Genomic DNA, 25,182 nt, shown 5'->3' on the forward strand with positions numbered 1-25,182 from the left:
GCCTGCTGTCCCTTATCCTCCAGCGTCCCATTAAGTCGAGAAAGAAACTTGGAAAAGGAAAAGCACCGACGGCGCAGCGTGATGCCAACAAACAAACTAGTGAGCTGCCACTTGGAGACCACTCAGGCATCAGGAAAATAGAGACCTTTCAACAATCCTTGGTTGTTTTCCTCAAATTTAGTCCCGTATCCAACAATTCAAGAGGGAAGTTTAAGCACAGAAGGGGTTCTCCCTAATGGTGCAATTGCATCTGGAACACAAAAGGCAGCAATGTTACCTGAGTGCCTTTGTGTGGCATCAATTACTGTCAAGGCCATTTTAGGCAGCGTCTGATTGTTACAGCCATTAAAATAATATTTTATTGTTGGACTACCTTTGATGTGGTGATAGGGAAAGGATTTTCTGGGGGAAGAAGTCATGCAGAGAGAAAAAAAGAAATAAAGGGAGAGAAGGAGCAGACAAGAGAGCGAGATGATGTATTAATTGAACGGATTCAAATTTCCATTTTTTTTTTTCCCGTGGAAGCTCGAGGGGACAGATCGCCGCAGGAGAGGAGAGAGGAAGGCAGAAAACGAGACAGAGAAACTGAGATGAAAACACAAGAGGAAAAAGATAAACTCAGAGACAAAAATACTGTAGCTATAAAGACTGCGGGAGTGTGAGACACAAAAGCCCCTTTCAGACATGCACACTTCACTCGGTAAATGTGCTGGCAATAAAGATTATGACTACAATAAGTGGAGCGTTTTAAATCCATGTTGAAACCGTTCCTGAAGAGTGATGTGGTTATGGGTAATTAGCTATCTTTATGTACTTTTATAATACTTTTAAATTGCATTTCAGTCTTTAGTAAATCTGCATTAATATAATTTAAGATACTTTACAGTTTAGGCTATACATTCTATGAAATGTGACATTGGTCTACTCCATGTACTCGATCTAACTAAAAGAAAAAAGAGTCTTTTTCTGTCTGTCCTTCGATTTTCTCGCCAATCGTTTCATCTGAGTGACTTCTTGTCCGGGGTATTGCAGAGGACCCAGGGGCGTAGCCAGAATTTCAGAAACGAGGGGGACAGATTGTTCAGGAGGATGATTTTATTGAAAGATCCTCTCCCATTTGTCTCTCCAAAATGCGGATTCCAAGTAGCCAACATTTAATTTATGTTTGTTGGAAACACCGACATTTTCCATAAAATAGCGTTCGAACCGTTTACTGCAGCACCAATGGAAGACCTGCTAACATTTTAACTGGCCACACGAAGGCGGAGCATGCCAACGAACCAGGTAAGTTCCTCAATATGCAAAAAGATAAGAATTTTTTTAATTTTTTTTTTCCATAAACTGAAATATAGTACTCATATATCCAATATGATGTTATGATTGTTGACCATCGGAGGGCATCAGCTGATATTCAACAAGAACCAAGAAACGGCACACATTTTGGTTTATGTTATACAGTATTTGTTTGATTTAGATCCTACTTATTTTTTAAATTTTCAAGCACTTAAAAACCAGCACTTTAACTTTGTTTTATAACAATTTTCTGTCCCTTGTGATATATATATATATATATATATATATATATATATATATATATATATATATATAAACAAAATGGTTAACACTGAAAATGTTACATAAATGGTAAAAAGTCTAGCACCTCTTGGACTCTTCCAACCCCTCTCTTAAAGTGGTATGCTCCATAAATTCCATCTGGCTGAGTTCTCCCAATTTAGCCCAGAAGGGGAGTTAATATCTTTGACTGTTGTGTACGTCCATTGAACTGTAAGTAATGTAATATGTTATAGTACTGAGGTTTTGTATATAATCATCTCGTCTTAACTAATTAATCTTGCCCGGAAAAGTAGCATATAGCAGTGTTCAGAATTTCATTGGCAAAACAAACTGTCCTTCATCAGCCCAACCGGTTGCAATTGGCTGGGTCTGTACTCAAAATAAGACTCAAGGAAGCTCCTATTGGTTCAAGTGAGGTGTCAATCAAACGGTCTGACTGCAGCGGTGATTTTAAAACTGGATGTCGGCAGGTGATTACATGCGAACATGATTTACTAAAGAGAATACAGTGGAAAATTGAACATCTACCGCCTGTCCTTGCATATATTTTAATGTCATAACGTGTTTGGACTGAATATTTTACCAGATTTGATCGTCTGGACCTTTGTCAATGTAAGGAGACTGTTTTGACGATCAGTGGATTAATGAGGCTTCAAAGGTGAGTTGTTGTAATTGTCTCGGATTGTACCGAGATTTGTGATTGTATAAGCTGAATGATAACGTTCTATAAAGCTCACGCCGCACGCTCCAGCTGATAATAATAAGTACACTAAAACATACAGTAGACACTGCAACGTAAGATTACAGGACTGTAAGAATATCCTACATATAAGTGAATTACAGTAGCCTACCAAAAAAGTCTCCCGCAGTCCCCCAAAAACAAAACCACTTTCTCCAACTCCATTTCTTGTCATGTTAACTGTGACAGCAAAGGAGATCTATTAGAACAAAAGACAAAATGGAAACTATCACAGAATGTATTGCAATAAAGTAGATTAAAATCTATGAAAATGCAGCCTAATAATATAACTAAGAATAACTATAGTCATGTCTGTACAGTCTGTCGAAATCAAACTAGCTTCCCACTAGGGCTGCACAATACGAGGAAACTACGCGACAACGTTGTTATATAAATATCGCAATAACAATATTACTTGCAATAAATTAACAGATATTAAAATGTACTCAGTTCTGCATTTCTGCTGCTTTCAGTATTCTTCTACAATAGAAAAAATTGCTTGTTGAATTTAAAACAAATAAAAGGAAATCATTTCTAACATTCTTTTATTGAACAAATTGAGCAGGCACCACTAAAAAAGAATGACAGTTACACTTTAAAATGCAGTTTTCTACTGATATTTTCTTTCGACTAACACTAAAAATCTCGCAGCGTCTAGTGCGATATGTCGCAACGTTGCGATATCTATATTGCACCAGTTGATATCGCGATGACGATTTAAAAAAAACCGATATAGTGTGCAGCCCTACTTCCCACAACAGCACAACATCATTGCTCCAGCATCTCAACAGAAAACATCCGGTCTATCCTCCATTCCACAGAGCGAACCTGACACAAGTCAGTCACACCAAAAACAAAGGCAAGAAAGAAACGTAGTGGTGACCACAATTTGATCTAAAGAGCTGACTTTGGAAAAACAGCTGATTGTTGAGCACCTCTTTTTCTCTATCTCACTGTCTCTCCCCTTCACGGAGAAACAGATGATCAACGATCTACTAGCCTAGAGTGTAACAGAGCTGTATTTGTAACATGACTGAAAATAACTTATATATACATATAGACCTATATACTGTATACAGATCACTCTCAGCATGAAATGTAGTTCTCAAAGTTAAGTTGCACAACTTAATGGCAATGGTTATGCATTATTATTTTAATGTATGCCTTAGTTCGAGGTTCAAGCAGCTGCTTTGTGAAGTCTCCCATTCAGGTGGAGGATGGCACTGAGGTTCATCCGAGCAGCTGGGTCCCAGGAGACGCCAAGGACAGTGAGAAAAGGGGGCAGAGTGGGACATAATTAAAATGAGTTGTCAGGACTTACAGGGAAAGCTGTACTTGTGGCAACTATTTCATTCTATGTCATCATTTCCTGAAATGTAATGACGCCTAACGATGTAACGCCGTCGCCGATGTTGTTCAGCTCTGTCATCTCCGCCAAATCCATCGCCTCTGCAACTCCCTCCACTTTGACCACTGGTCCTCCGTGGAATTAAATCATGGATGCAAACCAACCTTCTCATACGTAACCATGACAAATCAGACCCGATCATCATCGGTCCCAAATGCCTCTTCAAAACCACGCACAACTTTTGCTTCGCCATCTATAGCTGCACTCTGTCTCCCTCCTCACATCCACAACATCAGGAGATAGTTTTGACAGCAGCCTCTTCTTCGAAAAGCATGTCATCAAAATCACCAGAACTGCCTTCTTCCACTGCATCAGATCTGCATCAGTATTATCTTATGATTGATATGTTTGTATATTTGCACACTTTACATTTTCGAGAAAGAAGTATAGCCTACTTTATTTATTTATCATTTTTGTATTACATTATCTGCCAAAGTTATTATTATATACTGCATGGTGGTGACAAAACTCGTATTAAATATGTACAGTTAAGCGATTTTGGCGTTGCAGAGATGCCTGCCCGCTAACTTTAACCGTCCACAGCCAGCGGTAGCACTATCAGCATCAGCTCACTCCCACAACAGCCTTCAGCTAAATAGAAGCCAGAGAGACGTGGTGGTCTCTGTACTATGTCACACGATAGCTGATGCTAATTGATTAATACTTTAATTTACCATAGAAAGCTAGGTAGCTCTCTGAGGCGTAGACTAATTACATTTCCTTACCGCTTGCAGCAAGAGACTGTAGCCAGTCTACCAACTTGAGTAACGTGCGCACTCGCCTACGTTGCGTAACTCGGAAAAACAAGCTCCATGCTCAGATGTGTTGTAAGTGTGGGGGACATGTCCCCCCCCTGTCCCCCCTGTCCACTACGCACCTGACAGGACCCAAGGAAGAGCAGTGTCGAGTGCGAACTCTTGAGATCTACGGGACGTATTTATTAGTAGTGCATTAAGTACACAGTGTATAGTGTGATAGGGGGACCCCTATTAACTTTTACACCCCCAGCAGCATGCTGGGTATACAGCTCACTACAGTACATTCAATAACCGAGAGACAGGAGATGTTTCCTTGTAGCTAACTCAAATATTTCAAGGATCAGCCATGTAACTTTTTCAGAAGGAATGCCTGGTCCCAAATAGCTAGCTGTTAGCAAATGACATGCCTACACTCTAGCATTGCTAGGGGACACACCTATGTCTCGGTAGGTATATTGCTCTGGACCCAAGGAAGCGCAGTGTCGAGTGTGAAGTTGTTTGGATTAGCGGTTCTCTCGAGAAAGCCTTCAGCAACAACACCGGAGGCCAAGCAATCGGCCCCGTTCTGGACAGGCATGTTTTGAACGGGTTCTGCACTGCTTAAAGTGAAGTGAATAAGACTGACCTAACGCTGAATAGAAACCGAAGTGGACTGATATTAATGTAGCAGCCGAGGGAGACACCAGCTTAGATGGAAATTGAGACAAATAAGCAACAGAACAAGAAAATGTGATAGAAAGGGAGAAGCACTGCAAGATAGACCCCTTCCCACACACACACACACACACACACACACACACACACACATACACATACATACACTCCTACTAGGGCTGGGCGATATGGAGAAAATCACTATATTCTTGCCCAAATTCGTGCCCATTGCCCTCAATGTTAATATTATGACGATATTGTAGGATTGACAATTGGTGCTTTAACAAAATATTATTTACACCATGACATTTTTGATAATCCTCAGAAATGTTGATTAAATTGTGTAAAGGCAAATAATAGAACAGCTAGAACAGTCTGTTGAGTTCAGAAAAGGACATCACTTTACTCTAATGCAGCCTTCAAAACCAGGAAAAGACAACACTTAATATTTTACGATATCCAGAATCTAAGACGATATCTAGTCTCGTATCACGATATCGATATAATATCGATATATTGCCCAGCTCTAACGCCTACTATGCAGTGTTAATAGCGATGCCCAGGGTTACTGTCTTTGTACTTTATTATGTAGGTAGGGGGGGGGCATTAAAGCTTTATGATAGCTGCTGGTTAGGGAGAATCGCAGTGTATTAACAGTCGTCACAGAGCAGCTAGTGACCTGCTGCTTAATGTGGCTGCGCGTGTCAGATGAAGTGGCTATGTAATTGGACGAGACAGCTTTAATGGCTTCGTTGTGACCATTCTGGGGTCGAGTGAGCTGGAGTTCGCGGGAGGTTTGGAGATTAAAGCACCGGCGGAGCTGAAATGACATGACCCGCTGTGACATGGCAGGTGAAAAAGCTTTGAAGCACAAATTCAATTTTAGACCCATAAACTACAAAGATTGTGCTGTTATTGTTTTGTTGCCTATTCAAAGTCTCTATCTCCTCCTCGCCCACCAAGATTTCTGACACACACACGCGCACACACACACACACACACACACACACACACACACACACACACACACACACACACACAGATGAGATCAGACACCTGAAAACTTACTCTTGAATGCATGTGAGTGCTTTCTCTTTTTCTCTCACACACACACACACACACACTATCCTTACATACTGTATAATAGCTACACACACACACACACACACACACACACACACACACACACACACACAGTGTCAACTTTAAGAGTTAAAGACTCTCACACACATGCGCTCTATTATACATACAGAAACCCTCTTTCCTTACGCATACACATACAATCTCTGGACACACAGTCCCACCCACAACCATCACTCACTCAGCAGTGGCCCCAGCGGGTGGCTGGCAATCTTCTCCAGGCTTCTGCCACAGGTGGTAAACCAAACAATCAGCCGTTCCCACCGCAATATCAGAGCAAACTGTCCTCACGCAGCTCAATTGACTTTCCTGTGACAGTGTAGGAAAGAATTTTTCTTCTTTTTTTTTTTATTTGAACTTGAAAACTCAATACTAACGACAGCAATAACAGTGGTCAGCTTCATCTGGAGCTTGGGAAAAGTAAGGCGCTCTCCTTTTTAGGGAAAAACTCAACAAAAATGACCGTGAAAGAGGTCAAAACTGAGACGGCACTTTCTCTGTCTTCTAAAACGATTAACCAATGGCTCAGAAAATTAGGGGACAAAAAAGATGAAGCAAATATGCATTCACTGGTATCGGCTTCTCAAATGTGAGGATTTGCAGCTCTTCTATGTTTTATATCTCTGTAAATGTAATACAGGCCTATTTGTGTTTTCAGTTGTTGGTTGGACAAAGCAAGACATTGTGATAGGCATTTTTCACTAATTTCTGATACCAACACTTTCTTTAAAAAAATGTTAATTAATTCATAAAAATGAGAGATCTGTTGTAATCATTGGTTGTAGCTCTACGTTTTTTTTTGGTTACCTCCTTTTGTCTAATTATAGGTAACTGCAGTCCAAGGTGAACAAAAGTGTTAACTAACTGCAGTAGACATGTTAGTAGGAGAACGAAATAACAGTACACCTAGTTTGTCATGGTGGACGGAGTCAAAGCTGGTCTTGTGATGCTCTGGGACCCGATAAAACTCCAACACATCTAAAAATTACTCTTACATTTTAAATTGAACATGCGAAGGATTGATGTAGAACTCCATATTATCTTTATTATTTCTTTTTTTTTTTTTTTTTTTTTTTTGGGGCTTTTATGGCCTTTACTGAGAGGATAGCTTGAAGATGGGAAAGGGTAGAGAGAGTGGGGATGACATGCAGGTCGGATTCGAACCCTTGTCGCTGCCAAGGACTCAGCCTATATGGGGCCACCCCAGAACTCCATATTACAATATCTGAAGTTTGGATATCCTGTGCATGCCGATCTCTGTGCAGTGACCGAATATTTGATCCCAACCGTTTGAACTCTATCGAACAGACATGGTAAAATGGAGAAATTCAAGGAAACTATCTATCTACAGTATCCATTCATCCAGTTTGGACCTGCTAGTGTCATATAAAGGATGAGCACTTTACTATTATTGTGAGTTAAATGACTTTGTTAATAAAGTTAACACATTTGTTAATAAAATTCTACTCCTTCCTGAACATGCCCATGAAATGACCCGCGCTCCAACCCCTCCGCCTCTTAGCTACTTCCTCCGGCTCACCTGTGGCAAACTCGGTCTCGTCCGTGCTGTCAGCTGCCATAGCAACGTGCCAAAAAGTTGGCCAGCCGCGTCCTTCACAGTTGTATAACTTCTGAAACACCAACATCATGTAACTCCTGCTGCACGGAAAATAACGCAAAAGCTGGTTAAATGACGGGAAGAGGGTTTATTGAGACCATTTTTGTGGTGTGATGTTTTTTTTATTATTTTGGACTAGGGAGGAGTTTGAATGAGCTGCATGGAATAATTTGAGGTTAGCAAACTTACTATAACTGCATTTGTCTTTTCTTTACACTTGGATGAGGAAACCATTTTATATGTGCCACTAATATCCATACCAACTAATTTAGGGTTAGAAATGGCAAACTCTGACTGACAAAAACCTTGAAATGAAACACCTTGAACTCTATGTATTTCAATACTTTACCCCAAACCTACTCCTAAGACCTTTTCACAGCAGACATTTTGAGGTGGTATAGCGGAAAAGCAATGGTGTAAGTTAATAAATAATAATAGGTGTTTAAGTTCCAGAGCTGCATGGCTCACTAACGTGGCATTCTGAGCGACTTAAATGGAGTAATGTTATACAGCTTTGCTTTTCTTGCTATGACGCAGAGAACATCTGCTGTGAAAAAGGTTATCGATCTTCTGGTGTATATTAAAAAAGTACAATATTTCCCTCTGAGGTAGTGTAGTAGAAGTAGAGAGTGGCATTAGATTAAAATACTCAGGTGAAATAAACAAAAGTTACATTCCACTACTGCTTTTTAAATGAAAATCATAACAAAAAATCCTGAAAACTCTAGTTGTCTTGCGCTAAAAAAATGCAGAGAGGATGCGTCACACAACTTTAGTTTAGGGTCAAAACAACAGAACAGCTGAAAGTGAGACTATGAGACAGCTGGAATATCTGCTTATGAGTGAAAAGCAGAACAACTGCACTATCAGCTGCTTGTTGTTGGATGCCGTGAGGAAAAGTCTTTCCCCTCACCACCTTTCATCCCATGTGAACATGACCTCTATTTGTAACCGTAAACTTTTGTTAAGAAATGGCAGCAAAATTGAACATTTGAGTTTATCAAGTAGTTTCTTCCAGAAATGTCATTATGGTTTTGATGAAAAACATGAGGACGGAACAGAACATGACTAGTGATGGACAGGGCTGGGTACTGAATTCAATACGTTTTTGGCACCAACCAAATTGCCTCTGAAGTATCGAAAAATGCCTCGTCATTCAATACCCAATTTCAATACACAAGGGGTAAATCTCATCAGTATCAGTGAGCCAATAAGCATGCAGCATGCTTCTACTAACATCTCCTAATGTTTGTGATTGGCTGTTTAAAGTTACCCGTAAAAAGATTTGTGTTGGCATTTCTTTTTGTTTTATAAAATTGGTATCTAAAAGAAGTATCGTTTAGGAACCAGTATCGAAGTCACTGTATTGGTATCGCAACCAGTATCAAATATTTTGAACGATACCCAGCCCTAGTGATGGAGCTTTGTTCCATGTGCTCATTTAAAGCTTTAGTGTGTAACTTTTTGATATAAATGAACGTCCGTTACATTCAAGCCATTGCCAAATGAGTTGCTACAAAGCCAATTAAGACTATCAGCTCCACACAACTCTCTCTGGATTTCTCAGTATGACTATGTTCAGACGCTAGTGGCGTCCGGCGACTTTCGTGCGCAGAAACTCAAGTGAAGATAATTACCTCTTCTGAAGAGTCCATCATGTTTTTTTCAATCCTCCATGTCCTCCTTGGCTACGCAGAAACTGCATGGAGGAGGGGTGGGGACTGTGCACCAACAGTTTTGTTGTCATTACTTAAAATCCCTCATGGGGGGCAACAGAAACTACGCACTATAGCTTTAACTAGGGTTGGGTACCGAAACGCGGGGCCAATAGGGCACCGGTGCCGACGTAAATAGTAGTAGTAACGAGACCGAATAAGAACGAAAATTTCGGTGCCTGACTTTACACTACACTCGACAGCAGGTAACGTTAGCCTACCTTTAGCTAGCAGCTGTATTAAACACGGTTAAAATGCTGACCGCTAACGTTAAACCGTGGATTCCAACACCGGGACGCAACACAGTCTGCTCTGCAGCGAGCAGCTGCTGTTGTCGGAATTAAACAACACTGCGTTCACTTAAAACAGGTAGCCTCGTGGTGCATTCAAAGTTATTGTAAAATACCCTTTTCCCATCTGGTGGTTGTTTTTGTCGTTCCAACAGCAATTTACTGGTGAAATAAGTTATTGTTATAAGTTATAGTTATTACATTATTATTAAATCTTTCATTTTGACCATCGACTGTTGTTTAGTACCCTTCTTCTTTTTTTTACTTTATTAAAAAGTATTGGTTTAGGCACCGGCACCATTTCAAAAGTATCGCTTTAGCACCGGTATCAGAAAAAACCCAAACGATACCCAAACCTAGCTTTAACAGTAGTGTTCTGCTGTAGCACACAGCTTCACCGCTTATTATGATAGTACCTCGCTATGTGTTTCATAGGTATCTGCAAATGCTTCAGAGGAGCCAGATTCACCTGAGGAGGATGATGTGTACAGAACCTGAAGGTAGGCTTGACTCGAGGCTTCATATGGGAAAAATAGTCCTTGACATCAAATGTGATGTATTGTGAGATGCTTTTGCAGCTGGACAATGCAATGCACTGGCCAGTTAAATCCGTGCAACCTGAAGCAACAAACCTACCCTTATGCGGCCCCTTGGGCTTCTAACACTGAGCTGTTTATTGGTCTGGTAATTCTGAATACTGAGCCAAGGCAGTACAGTGATGGCAAATTAAATGTGTCCTATGTACATTTTTCAGACATGACAAACATTTTTTATTGTGTACTCTGTGGTGCACGTTGGTACAAAAAACCACAGGTGTAGGTATTGAGAATGGGCCTCTCTTTTCTGGTAAGTTATTTTTATCGCTCTCTTTTTTTGTAAAGAAGAAGAACCCAAAATTGAATGAAACGTTCATGTCCGTCCTCAGGGGAGTTGTTCGAATGGCATTCTGGGCAAATGTAAGTACAAGTTAGACACAATGGAAAAATTACAACACTACAAGTCGCCTGGATTGCACTGAATGTTCCAGAGTGATTATGCTCCACACAACAGTGTTGAGTATCCGAGGGGGGGATTTCTTCTTTATCTCTTTTCTGCATCTAAAACAAAAGAGTCTGTTTTAGCTAACAGCTCTCAGCATCCTCACTGGTTGAATGTGTAGCCTCTGGAGTGCTGGAAGCCTCTGAACACAATACCAGTTGATTGGTTGTGTGTGCTTATACTGTTGCAAAGACTATTTTTTACCTCTTAGTGGTTTTGTATGGGACTGTGTGGGTGAGAGTGCAGTTGTTTCCAAGTATACAAGTGTGCTGACAATCAACAGAATACTTTCTCTTCATCTTCGTCTTTATTTAGTCTGCATGTGCATGCTGTCAGTACAAGACAAACGTGTTTTTGCCGTTACTCCCACATCAGTGCCAAGACAATCGTTGCATGATAATTAAACCTGAACATATTTATCACTTAACTTGCGATTGTTCATTACACTCTGTGGGTTGAGACACAACGTCTTGACTCTGAGTTGATGCACAAACAAAAATCCCCAACAACAAAGAGCTAAATGTTTTGTATTAAAGAGTTAATCTGTAAGTTAATTAAAGATAACTTTATAGAAACCAATGAGGCATTTTATGATCAAATGCATGATAGATTTAGTCATCCAAAAATACGATGATACGTGCAGTTTCACAGTGCAGATTGCAGATTTTCTGAGAGTTAATGTTGTTCAAGTAGGGTGACCCGACTAGACTGGGTGAAATTCGGGGACAGGCGAGTTGGGGTGGGCGTGGTCTCCAGTACATTGCATTCAAAATGTCGGACATTTGGACCTCTTATACGGGGATAACTTCATGACGTGTTAAGCAAAGGACTGGAAGCAGGAGGTAACTTCTACTTCTATTAACATTTTGTATAGCATTGTCTATTTGTATAGAAATTGAACATGTCGTTGAACAAGCTATTGACTTTCTGATGTTAGTGCCCAGCTCCTGCTCTACCATCGGTCAGGTACACCGACTGTGTTGACCTTTTGTGTTTTGTAATAACGATTTCCTTGACGTGTCTTGGAGCCAATCAGCAAACTCCGATACAAATTAAGACAAAACTAGCTAATGAGTTAGTTATAGGTGGGCTAAAGAGCTCTGACCAATAGTAGTGCAGGAAGTGAGCAAGCTCTTTTTCCAGACGGTTTTGCATGAGGCACGAAATGGACGCAGTGTATGGGTTAGTATAGGGTTTTTGATGCAACCTTTTCAAATCTACAGGGAGTGAAGATGGAGTATTACTTTTAAGATTTAGTTGTTTTTTTTTTCAGTAGCGTTTATGCAGTATTTTTTTTTTCATGAGTCTGAGCCAGGCAACCCTGAGCTGTGAGGGAGAGCGTCTGTCCTCCACCCCCGTGCTGGACCACCACCCCCGACCCTGGCTCTATCAATGAGATTGTCCGTGAGTCTCATTGATAGAGCTCCATCCAGCCGCAGGCTCTATCAATGAGAGCTAGCTAGCCTCCTCTTAGAATTCCTCTGAAATTTAGAAATATTCATTAACTTGAAATCGGACACCGTTGTTAGCGTTATAAGACATTTAGCTAGATGTTGTATACGTGGCGTGACGAAATTCAAACTGTAAATACTCGGAATTACTCAGAAAATGAAGCTAACTATCCGTGATTTGTAGCTACACTGGTAGCTAGGATTGAAGGGACAGTTGCAGATAGCGAAAGCCCTAATCTTCACAAATATTCATTAATTTGAAATCGGACACCGTTGTTAGCTTTATAAGACATTTAGCTAGATGTTGTATACGTGGCGTGACAAAATTCAAACTGTAAATATACTCTGAATTATGCCGAAAATGAAGCTAACTATCCGTGATTTGTAGCTACAAACGGGTTACATCCAGCCGCAGGCTCTATCAATGGGACTCGCGGAGAAGCAGCGTTTATTTCCCCAATTGTTTGTTTAAAGGTGCAATATGTAATATTGTGTGTAATACTGGCAGCTAGCGGTTAAAATAGTTACTGCACTACCAATTCAAAATACTGGAGAGTCGTCTCCCCCGCCCCCTCCTGCCCAGACTCGAAGTTCATGGGGGTTGCCAAGCTGAGACCGCAGCATTCACAACAATGTAGCTGGACGCTTTTCTCACATAGCCAGACGTTACTCCACAGCACAGCAGAGTAGCTAACGTTAGATGCTAGTCTCACATAGCCAGACATTACTCCACAGCACAGCCGAGTAGCTAACGTTAGATGCTGGCTATATTGACAGTCATAAAAGCCCGTGCTCACGCTGAGCTCTGTAAACAACTAACAGACACACTTTTTTGGCTTAAAATTACAGTATGAACCGCTAAAAACACAACAACCTCACTGTCCTCTCCACACGGCAATCAGGCACACTTCCTTGGCTTAGAATTACAATACGAAACGCTAAAAATACCACTACCTTGCCGACGGAACACACTTCATTGGCTTAGAATTACGGCAACAATCGCTAAACACACTGCAAACTCATAGTCCCCTCTTTCCGATTTACAGCCCCCCTCTCGTGGCTTAAAATAACTCACCGTTGTCGGCTCCAGCCGCTGAAGAGGCTACACGCTGTAAACAGCCATGGGCTGCCCGGTAACGTTAACAGTTAGCAGGGTTAGCATGGCGGCGTTAGCCAGGACCAGTCGGGATCACTTTACTGGCTATGTCTCAATTGTTTTTGCGAGTAACCAACTCGGTTACTCTAGCTATATAATTCAATGTGAGTACACAAATGTTGAAATGACAAAAAATGCCCATCCCTAGTAGCTGTGATAAATTAGCCTGAAGCTAATACTTACCGGTTCAGGAGAAAATAAGCCAACTCGGCGTCCTTTTGGGCTCTAAGCTGTCTCCATCTTTCAAATACATCTCCAATATTTACCAGGGGGTGGTTACGTCTCTGGTCACGCAACTGTTAGAAACATGCTGTTTTCTTTTTTTTATGTCATGTAGAATCTATCTCCGTTGATCCTGTTCATTTGTATATTGTTCGGATATGGAGTGCTGTGGGCTGCCGTGACGGAGCTCCAAGTACCTCATAGCAGGCCGGGGTCTGTGAAGGAAGGCAGGCCGTGCGGCAAGGCAGCAACACATGCAGCACCGGCCGCTGAACTCCGACACACAGTCTTACCAAATTTGCAATTGGCCCATATTTGAGCTTTATGTAGTTGATTTCTCGCTAAAAAAAGTCTCAGAATTGAATTTAATAACGAAATAGCCCGATAAACAATGTGTCTGAAATATGAGACCTGCTGTCGAGTCTCCCATGTGTTTCTATGTAGTTTGCTCAAACCAATGAGCACGTAGCTCATTCTGAATATTTATGAGCATACCATATTTGGAAGAAAAGCTCTTGTTCCAAATAGAGCCATATTCACAGGGTACTTAAGGGCCTAATAAAATAGCATTTGGGCAATTTTCAGCCCAACCAATGTTACTATTAGGAGACCTTAAGGAACAGTGTGAAATACCCTATATAATCATTCTATCACCCCTTTAAACTTGCCGTGAGATTTGATCGTAGCCTCCGCTCACGTCCATACTGATAAATGCCGAGCTTTGCGCGGAAACGACCCTACGCCGGCTTTACACTCGTTTTCTGTCGTACGTTCCTTTCGTAAATGAGGGCCAGTGAAGTTTCCAGTTGGTGAATAAATCGTATTTACCACATATGGCGCAGAACACAAGAATGCAAATCGCCTTAACTGTAACTTCTGCTTTTATAGTGCCCGGACAATTTCTCACAGATATAGTACAAGATCTGATGTCTTACTGTACATCATTGCAACATGTTGTATTTAATAAAATGAGCTTTTTTTGACCACTGATTTGACCACTTGAGCATTTTTATTGCTTCTGTAATGTTGCTCAGGATGTGGCTGTAGATTGACAGGCTGTTTTTGATACTTTTCTGGCCCTTGCTTTTAAGATCAAATTGAATAATGTGTTTTTATTTATGACTTGGTTGCAGTGACAGTGGGTAACACCGATGTGTCACCTTCTATTTCTCTTCCCCCGCCGCTGAACACAAAAGAGGCCCAATGGAAAAAAAAGAAACCTCTTTTTTTATCCGACACCTGTTTGTGACTCACAGCAGCTGGTGATAAAGTACAACCAATACCTTGCGATTTCTCTGTAGCCACGACAGCCACTAGTCTTTATTAACTCTCCACTTAACAATGTAGAACATATTATGAAGCACTGCTTTCTTCAGGGAATATTAATTATGTATCGTAGTTTTATTAGTTTTGTGCCCGCAGTGTACCATTTGTTCTAGACATCCGCACAGTCTATGAAAAGGGAGAGGAAGATATATGAGCAGGTGACTAAGAGGACAGTTAAGTAAAAGAAACTATTAACTTTACAACACAGAGTAGGAAGAGCGTTCTGTTTTTGTGTAGCTTAAATGTTTTTTGTTTTTTTTTGCTGTTGGAAAAATCTCTTAATTCTCCAGTGATGAAACAATTAGACCGTCAACAATTCTTGATGACTGATCAATCATCATTAAAGATGGATAAATGAATATCATTTGTAGTTTAAGCTTCTCAAATGTGAGGGATTTGGTGCTATTCTCTGTTTAACATCATTGCGAATTGAATACCTTCTGGGGTTTTGGACTGTGAGTAACACAAAATAAGAAATTTAAAGATGTCATCTCGGATTCTTGCGATTGGACATTTTTCACTCTTGTTTCGAACGATTCATAGATCCGTTGTTGACACAATTGATAGATTCCTTGAGAATTAGTAGTTATTGTTTGGTGCAGCCATGTTTAGAGCCATACAAAAATTTGTATCCGTATAAGTGGAAGGTGTATATAGCTTTATTTTGGCCATTTTTAGGCCTTTATTGACAGGACAGCTGAAGACATTAAGGGGGAGAGAGAGAGAGGGGGAATGACCTGCAGGTCGGAGTCGAAACCGGGCCCGCTGCGTCGAGGCGTAAACCTCTATATATGGGCGCCGGCTCTACCAACTGAGCTATCCTGGTGCCTTTTCTTTTAATTTATTTTTTTTATCTTGTTTCCTTTTTAACTTCACTCTTTTTCTTTGCTTTTTTCACTCTTGAGCTGCAGTAACAAGTGGATTTTCCCAGTGTGGGATCAATAAAGTTAACCTTATCTTATCCTCTTTAAAACACAGAGCAATTATAAAAAATGTGGTCTTTTTTTTTTTTTTTTTTTTTTTTTTTTTTTAGAAACAACTGCATCAGCAAAAGCCGCACTGGTGTGAGTTGCAGTCAGGTGTCTCCATTGTGGTCTCATGTGTCGACGGTAATTAACACCAAGTGCTTTTAATTACTCTGACAATGATATATTGATGTTTAAAAGTCACCTTTTAACCTTTTACTCACCAGGGGATGTTTTTCCAGGCGCACATGTTCTTCATCATCTACGGCCTGTTTCACATTCATACAGCTACTTTACATTCATTCACACCTGGCCGGTACAAGCAGTCGTGCACAGCTGGCCGCCGGGACAGCGAGGCGGATAAGATGCACCTCTGCGGTGGATGCTGGGCGGGGGGGGGGTGTGGTGAGGATGCCCTTCATATGTCTCCTTGCATTACTCTCCCTCTGCATTACCAGCAAAGCGTGGAATAACTCATGCCAACGGAATCAGCAGACACCTGTTTACAAGTCCCGGCACCGGCGAGAGATAAATAAAATCAATACCCCGGCTGCTGTGCAATTTCTCTGTCGCGCCACCGTCCACAAGTTTATATTACCGCACATCTTTAGGCCTACAGTGCAGAACTGATTATGAAGCACATTGAAGATCTGCTTACTTGAAAAATTGGTAATTATGGGCAGCAGAGTGCGGTATTGGTGGAGTAGAGATACTGTAAGTCGTTAACCATCTTTTGGAATTGTTACGGTAAGCAGAGAGGAAGCGCCATGCCTCATAATCAATGCTCCTCATAAAAGCTGGTAATAGCAGGGAGGGACTTCACAGAAACAGACCAACTTCATCTTTGTTCTGTTGAGCCCTGAATCTATAATGTATCATTAAGGAGATAAAAACCCACAAGATTAATTCTGGGTTTTCTAATGTCTGTATTGCTTTTCAAGGCAATCTAACATAAAGTCAAATGATGTATAATGGATAACTGACCGACTGTTACTCTGTCTATAGTCACCTCTGCCAAGGAGGTTATGTTTTCGGCTCGGGTTGTTGGTTTCTTTCTCTTTGTCAGCAGGGTTACGGAAAAAACTACTGGCCCCATTTTCATGAAACTTGGTGGAAGGGTGTAGCATGGGCCAAGTTAGACCCCATTACATTTCGGAGCAGATCCAAGTCACGGGGCAGATACACCAATTCTTTTTTCATGTTCGTTAACGTTATGAGATGGGGGCGTGGTCTTGGTCGAGGTCTGCGCTCTCAGAGTGGCCTCCTAGCATGTTTTTTTTTTTTTTTTTTTTATTCAAATGTTGCACACGTTTGGAGCAAAATTCTCAAACTTTGGCAAAATAAAATGTTAAATCAATGCATGTTTCCTTTATGCACACATATAGAAGAGTATTTTAGTTTTTTAAATAATGTTTCTTCTAATCCACATGCACACAGTGGTGATTTATTCAGCTCCTTTAGTGATACTGTAGAGAAGGGAATGACCAGGGATGCATTTTGTATTCTTAATTTTCTTGCTGGTGAAGCAGAGGCATGTAGCAGTGCATGTAACCATTTCTACAGTAGAAGTAGGGGTGATTTTAGGATCAGGGCTTTAGGGGTGCCTAGCCCCCTTGTAATATATATTTTTAAACGTTATTATACTCTGCTAACTGTGCGTTTTAACATCAGGGGAAACACTGAATTATGTAACTAGAAAGACACCAACAATTCTGAAAAAAAACTTCCTTTAATGCTGAGCCACAGGGCCATGTGTACAAAGGTGAGGTGGTATTACAAATGAAATTGGATATTTATCTATGGATAAGCACACATTTCTAAAATGCAGTATCAATTACTTTTGAAAACTAGAGATGTATGCGATTTTTGACTAATGGGCCGAGAAGCACTATTTTCTGAAAATGGCTCAGAATTTTTTTCTGCATGATCTGTTTAGTTTCACGATGCTGTGATATTCCTCCTTTTTAGCTCTCAAAACATCAACACAGACATTATTTTCTTTTGGCACTTTTTTTTAGGGGTGCCGGGATCAAGTGTAGGGGTACTACAAGCACTTTCTGAATATAAAGCTGTACTGTCTGTCCATCTTATGCTGTTGCTTTCCCGTTCACTCATGGCCCAGTTTTGTACAATCTGCTGGTTGGGAGGGGATTTAATCAGATTTGATCGATGTCTGTTCTTCAGAAATCAAGTCTTTTAACTAGGGCTGCAACTAATCTGTCAATTATTTTCTCGATTAATCGAAATAATTAGTTGTTTGGTCTAAAATGTCAGAAAGTGGGGGGAAATGTCGATCATTATTTCCAAAAGCCCAAGATGACGTCCTCAAATGTCTTCTTTTGTCCCCAAGATATTCAGCTTACTGTCATAGAGGAGTAAAAAAAATTATCAAATCTAAGAAGCTGGAATCAGAGACACTTTTTTAAAATGTTTTAATTTAAAAAAAAAAACACCCAAACCGCTTAATCAATTATCAAAATAGTTGGCGAATAATTGAATAGTTGACAACTAACTGATTAATCTTTGCAGCTCTGCTTCCAACAAAGTAAATCCTGTATTCTTGAAAGTGGCAAAATATCCGCTTGATGAAGTACTGATGATGATAAACAATCATATCAACACCACGCAGCGCTATCATGGCCTGTAGGGCAGCACTATCTACTTGATGTTCTTGTAACAACTCTGACAAGTAGGGGAAAAGAAGTGAAAGCATCTCGGATGATGTGGAGTGAAAGGGAGAGTCGGTTTTCTGTTGTGCTAGTAAAGCACTGGTTGTGAGACAGAGACACAAGAAGCCCGCTTAATGAGGCAAAAAACGGCAGCTGAACCCCATCAGCACTCTTCTTACACTGTATATTCCTCTTTGGTTGTGTTAGTAGGCAGCCGAGTGTTCACAGATGAAAGGATCGGGAGCTGAGGTGCCACTGAAGTGCCGCCTAAAGAGTCTCTTTGTATTAGAAGTTGGCTGTATCTTCCGAAGGAGGAAACGAGGACTGTACCCTAACTGAACTCTTGCTGTCCTTTTTGTTAGGTTTCCAGTACAGGGGTGTTCATCTTTCTTTGCACTCTATGTGAGGTCCTGTTGCTCTTTCACTTGATCTGTGCGCTGTGGGATAGAGTTGCACAATGTATATCGTTTTTTTTTTGTTTTTGTTTTTTTAATCGTCCTCTTGATATCAACTAGCACAATAACTATATCGCGAGAGGCTGCGACATATCCCAAAGACATAGACACTCAGAGATTTTTTTTGTGTTATTTGGAAAGAAATATCCGTAGCAAACTGCACTTTTGTATTGGTGCCTTTTTATGTTCAATTCAATGTTCAATTTGCTCAGTACAAGAATGTTGGAAATGATTTCCTTTCATTTGTTTCAAATTCAGCAAGAGATGTGTTTGTATTTTACCAGAATGCTGAAAGCAGCAGAAAGGCAGACCTGAGGACACTTCAATATCTGTTTATTTTGCAAGTAATATCGTTATCGCAATATTCAAAGAAGTTATCGCATATTTTCCTCATATGGTGCAGCCCTACTGTGGGAACCCGTAAAATCAATATAAATAAAATAGTCTGGATGGCTGTGCACCAGTGCTACAGAGACAGGTCCCTGTGCATGTATGGATACTGCTCCTGTAATGTTTCTCTTGAGAACTGACATCGTTGACAACTTGTTTCAAAGATCGCAAACAATTAAGCTGTCTCGACGCAAAACAGTCCCTCCTGACGGGCTGCATTCATAAAAATATAGCTGCTGTTTTTGACTCCGCCACACATGGATGGTAATTTGCTGGAGATAAAAAGGCTCTAAATCACTCGGTATGACTGGACACACTGACAGGTGGCGTAGACTTACCAGAGTGTGAAAGAATACCTGCCTTCCTGTGACGATACTGTAAACCGCTGTCAAACTAGTAGAAAAACATCACTTATAAATATTGTATGTTGCCTCTCATGTTAAATTAAGCACCTTCAGCTTGTCCTCCCTCCTCCATCGCGCATCTCTTCCGCTCAGTTTTTTTTCCCTCCTCTTAATCCCTCTCAGGACAGCGATAGTATTACTAGATTCGGTCTTTTTGTACCTCAGGACCCTGGACATTTGATCCAGTGCAGACTGAAGATATCAGGGACTTTCCCCCGCTCAACATGCTTAGCAAACGTCTGTTGGAGTTGCTTTCGTCTTGAAGTTCAGAGAGAAAAAGATCATGCCCGTGTCTGCATCTGGGGTTTCACAAAAAATGCTGACCTTCCACTCACAGGAGTCTTATAGCTAGTGGCAAGGGAAGGCCAGCGCCACTCTTTAGGGTTGGATGAAACCCTGCAGGGAAATTGTGTTAGAGCAGCACCAAAAGACAAAGAATTTTACTGGGAAAAGAGGAACATAGATCAAATAAGAGCATATAAACAAAAGAAAAGTAGATTCATGCATTGAGGAAGTGTTTCTGTGTATTAAAAATCAGGGAAAAGCATCTTAAAGGGTAACTACCATATTGTTTTCAACCTGCACCCTATTTTCCTATGTTTTTGTGTCTAAGTGAATGATGGGAACAATCTTTGAAATTAGTCCAGTATTAAGCGAGATCGCTGCAGTCGGCAGCGGCGAAACAAGCTGCGGTATCCTAACTGTAATATCTTAACTGTAATAAGTTATAAGAATGCTTATCTTTAAGCCACATCAGTTACTTGGCTATGAAGAATAATAGTTCATTTCCTTATACTGTTTCTGAAGTTAGCTGCTACTAACGGATGTTCCAGAAGGAGGCGCTATTACATTGAGTTCTGAATCGGAGTATGTTCAGCTGACCGGATGTTGACGCTAGTTAAAAAAAAAAAGTTAGTAACCCAAGAAGTTGTTGCTAGCGTGAGACAGGTGAAAGAAACTTCCAAAGATGTAATGCTGTCCGTTTGTATTAAACTTGCAAACATATGTAGATGTTGTGGACATTCAGTTCTTCGTTAGAAGATACAACACAAGCTACAATTAGGGGTGGGAATCACCAGAGGCATCATGATACGATATCATCACAATACTGTTACGATACAATATTATTGCGATTTTAAAGATATTGCAATATTCTGCGATATATTGCAATTTATTACCTTTTTTTTCAACTACAATATATTCCCAATTTCAAAATATGTCCCCAAAAGAAAACTTTGTCAACATCTGTTTTATCTAAAAAGATACATTTCTCTGTTTTTTTTCATCTCACTTCAATTTTATTGCTGCAAAATGGGATTGTCAAGCAGACAGACTGACCAACACATACCTAATAAAAGATCGATACTTGGCGTCTGTGTATTGATACAGTATTGCCATGGAAAATATTGCGATACTATGCTGTATCGATTTTTTTTCCCCCACAAATTAGCAATTAGCTACAAATGTAAGTTAATAGGGCAATTTTCCAGCTTCTATTTACCTTCACAAAAGTGCTCGTTTTGCCACTGACAGGCTCAGATTAATATTAAAGAGTAAAGAGTAAGATCCTTTTGTAAACATCTGCAAAATTGCTATAGCTAAACCCACCAGACTCCATGTAAATAATCAGTAATTTTAGCATCGTAAAATACACTTCATTCACAATCGACAGAAACTAATTTTTTCAGACAAATTTTGTTTCAAAAGAAGCTGGAGGCAGCAAAAAAAACCACCACTGGCTAAACAATTTAAAAATGGTCGCTAGCAATAATCACGCAGTGATTAATGACGATTCTCTTCGACCAATCAGCAGTCTGCAGGTTTTCACGTCACCTTTTGGTATCGCCTCAGCTTGCTTGGAACCTAAAAAAAAGTACCTGTTAGCTAGTACCAGGGACTTTTTTTCATAATGGAAAAACAGACTAGAGTCGCGGCGAGTCGAGCAGGTACCATGTAATGGAAAAACGCCATAACGTGCAGTCTGGGTACAGATAGTTAAGGACATTTGTGTTTGCGTGCAAATAATACAGTCGTGTTTCACTTTTTCTCATGAGCAACATTATCCCTTACTGTAAAGATAGCAAAGGGATCTGTGACCAAATGGAAGTAATCTGAATACATCACGTTAGCTTTTAGTAAGCGTTTGGCTTCCAAATGAACACATTTGAGTATCGTTCTATCCGTACTGCTCATATTGTCTCACCTCGCCTTTCATTCTGTCCTTTTTCTTTGTTACTTAATCCCTCAGTCCCCTCTCCAATTCCACCTAAACTCTGTGGCTCCCCCCCTGTCGCTCCTTCCTCTGTCAAAGTTAATTGTTTTCTGCAGTTTTTTTCCTGCTTTCCCTTCATGTCATCTGTTTGACTGAATCGAGAGGACTTCTCATCGCCGCTGCCGTGGGGCTAAACAGGGAAAAAGGTGCCAGGGATAAGGATGGCAAGCCAGAGGGTGACTCAGTCTACCCCCCCACACACACACACACACACACACACACACACACACACAAGATAACACTAATACAATTACTTTGACACATCCAGACTTCCCTCTGCAGACCCGCTCACATTATATAGTGTATTAGGAATTAAAAGTAGACTTGCTGTTTCATCACTCTTTGACCCAGGAACCTCTTTTGATGAACGTACATAATGTGATACACAGCTCTGCGAAACAATACCACACACACACACACCTCCACCCCAGGAACCCCCACTTTAATCTGTTTTCCAAATGTTGTTTCTTTCCCTGCGGTGCTGAGCCGGTTTTTCTATTTATGGAGGGATGTTGAGCTGATGTGAGATGATCGGAAAGTGCCTCGCTCCCATTGTGATTCTCCTTGAGGTGTGTGTGTGTGTGTGTGTGTGTGTGTGTGTGTGTGTGTGTGTGTGTGTGTGTGTGTGTGTGTGTGTGTGTGTGTGTGTGTGTGTGTGTGTGTGTGTGTGTGTGTGTGTGTGTGTGTGTTCCGTGTAGACGTTGGCATGCATACTGAAAATGTCTGCGCATGTGTGGACGTGTCAAGGTGTTTGTGTGTGTGGGTGTGTATTTGCATTGTGGATGATGGGGATATAAACCGGAGCCAGCTCATATAGAGCAGATGTGCCTTCAATAACGACTAAATGGAGATGCAGGGAAGCACCACCATGCAGACTAAACAACGCCTTAAAGTGCACAATTTTACTGGTGTGTGTGTGTGTGTGTGTGTGTGTCTGCCTGCCTGCCTGCCTGTTCTTTTGTGTGTATTTGTCTGTGTGCGTGTTTCCGGCAGTGCACCAGACTTAAAGGCAACCCCCTTTAGAGTTTTTAGTGTTCTTGTGTGCTTGTACTAAGTAGTTCAGTCACGAACTTCCACCAAATCTCTCACACACACACACACAAAAATAAATACGCCTAAATTATTAAACTTATTTAAAATGAAATCAGATCTGCTGTGTCCCAAAAATAAGTGCTACATTTAGCTTTGATTGTTTGCTTTGTGGAATTTGTTTGCACACCCACTGATACATTGTCATCTGCGTATGATTAACAGATTTTGCTTCATTTGAAATGTGTTCGGTTTCTGTTTTGTGCATGCGCCTTGCATGTGGACGATGGCGTCATAGAGGTCTAATTGTTTAAGACGTGTGCCAGGAAAGGAAGAGAGAGGAAAGAAATACAGGAAAGGGGTGACTAGGAGAAAGAAATATACAAATGAGGAAACTAGAAAACAGGAAGGAAGTAAGAGTAGGCGTAAAAGGGGGGGGGGGGGGAGGAGGAGAGATGATTCAAGAGAAGAAGAAAGGATTCAAATGAGCAACAGCAAAGGGAAGAGCAAGAGAAGTGATGGGGGGCGGAGGGGGAGACGAGAGGTATTTTGGGAGGTGTGAGAGAAGAACACATCATCCCGGGGGCTCTGTGTCTTTCCAGCCCTTTAATGTCTTTAATTAAAGCCAACAGTATTATCTCCCCGCTCCCTTGGAGTGCCATTAGCAAGGCAACACTGAGCTACACAGCCAGCTGATAGCGGAGTGGAAGGGAGCGGGGTAAAGTGCCTAATGAGGGGAGGAAGCAGCGAGAGAGGGACTGACGGATGTGGTGGGGGGAGTTATCGGGGGCAGGGGGAACGCTGGAGGTCCGAACAGTCGGGGTGAGAGGAGTCATTAAGGGCCAAGGAGCGCTGGAGGCCGGGGATGGACGGAGGCACACACGGGATGAGGGTGATGGAGCGGTAAGAATGGACGGATGGGTGAGGAGGGGGAAGGAAGCGTAGGAAGGGAGGAGTGCGGGCGAGATCTCAACTTCAAAAGGCCAAAGCTGGAGAGGAGAGAGGCTGCCGTGGAGAAAGAATTACAGAGCTAAACGTGTGGGCTGACTGATACATGATCACGTTATGCCTGCAGCTTGTTTAATCAATCTGACTTCCCCGGTCCCTGGCCAAAGAGACGGTCTCCCACATGGCCCTGTGTCAGAGAAGTGGGGGGGGGGGCATGGAAACCATAGCAGGGGCATGGGGCAGGAGAAGAGGGACTAGATGGCAATGATTGTCTCGTGACATATCAACATGGAGCTACTCAAACCCCTCGACACAGGTTGCATGTGTCCATTGTTTCCATGAAATTGATGTTTGAAGTTTAAAGGTCCCATGACATGGTGCTTTTTGGATGCTTTTAAATAGACCTTAGTGGTCCCCTAATACTGTATCTGAAGTCTCTTTTATATAGACCTTAGTGGTCCCCTAATACTGTATCTGAAGTCTCTTTTATATAGGCCTTAGTGGTCCCCTAATACTGTATCTGAAGTCTCTTTTATATAGGCCTCAGTGGTCCCCTAGGGGTGGGGGAAAAAATCGATACAGCATAGTATTGCGATATTTCTCGTGGCAATACTGTATCGATACACAGGCGCCAAGTATCGATCTTTTATTATTTAAATTGCACATCAGAATTTAACTTTTTGGTAGTATAATAATAAAATCAATTGCTTATTCAGTCCACCAGATGGCGCTGTTTGTTTTCTGGTGAGGTCAGCGGGTGACTGTCAGCGCAGGAGGATGTAGATAAAATAAACATGGCAGCGTCAGAGAAAGAAATCAGAAATGCACCATCTGCGTTTAAATCAAGTGTTTGGACTTTTTTCGGATTTTTTAACAAGGAGGGGACAACTGAGATGGACATGAGACATGGGATTTGCAAGGAGTGTCGTATGCAAATAAAATACTCAGGGAATACCACAA

General features: G+C 41.2%; 1 protein-coding gene across 2 annotated transcripts in view; it reads left to right on the forward strand.

Moving 5' to 3' along the window:
* The first annotated feature begins 1,961 nt into the window (after window positions 1-1,961).
* Window positions 1,962-25,182, forward strand: part of pvrl2l (PVR cell adhesion molecule related 2 like) — a 364,045-nt gene continuing 340,824 nt past the window's right edge. Inside the window, exons 1-3 of one of the 2 annotated variants that reach the window (XM_028597615.1) lie at window positions 1,962-2,045; window positions 2,162-2,233; window positions 10,333-10,397. In XM_028597615.1, coding sequence (XP_028453416.1) covers window positions 2,220-2,233; window positions 10,333-10,397 — 79 coding nt within the window. In that variant the 5' untranslated portion in view covers window positions 1,962-2,045; window positions 2,162-2,219. The other variant, XM_028597616.1, reaches the window with a different exon arrangement.

The sequence above is a fragment of the Perca flavescens genome, chromosome 14, assembly GCF_004354835.1.
Source record: "Perca flavescens isolate YP-PL-M2 chromosome 14, PFLA_1.0, whole genome shotgun sequence".
Taxonomy (NCBI): Eukaryota; Metazoa; Chordata; class Actinopteri; order Perciformes; family Percidae; genus Perca; species Perca flavescens.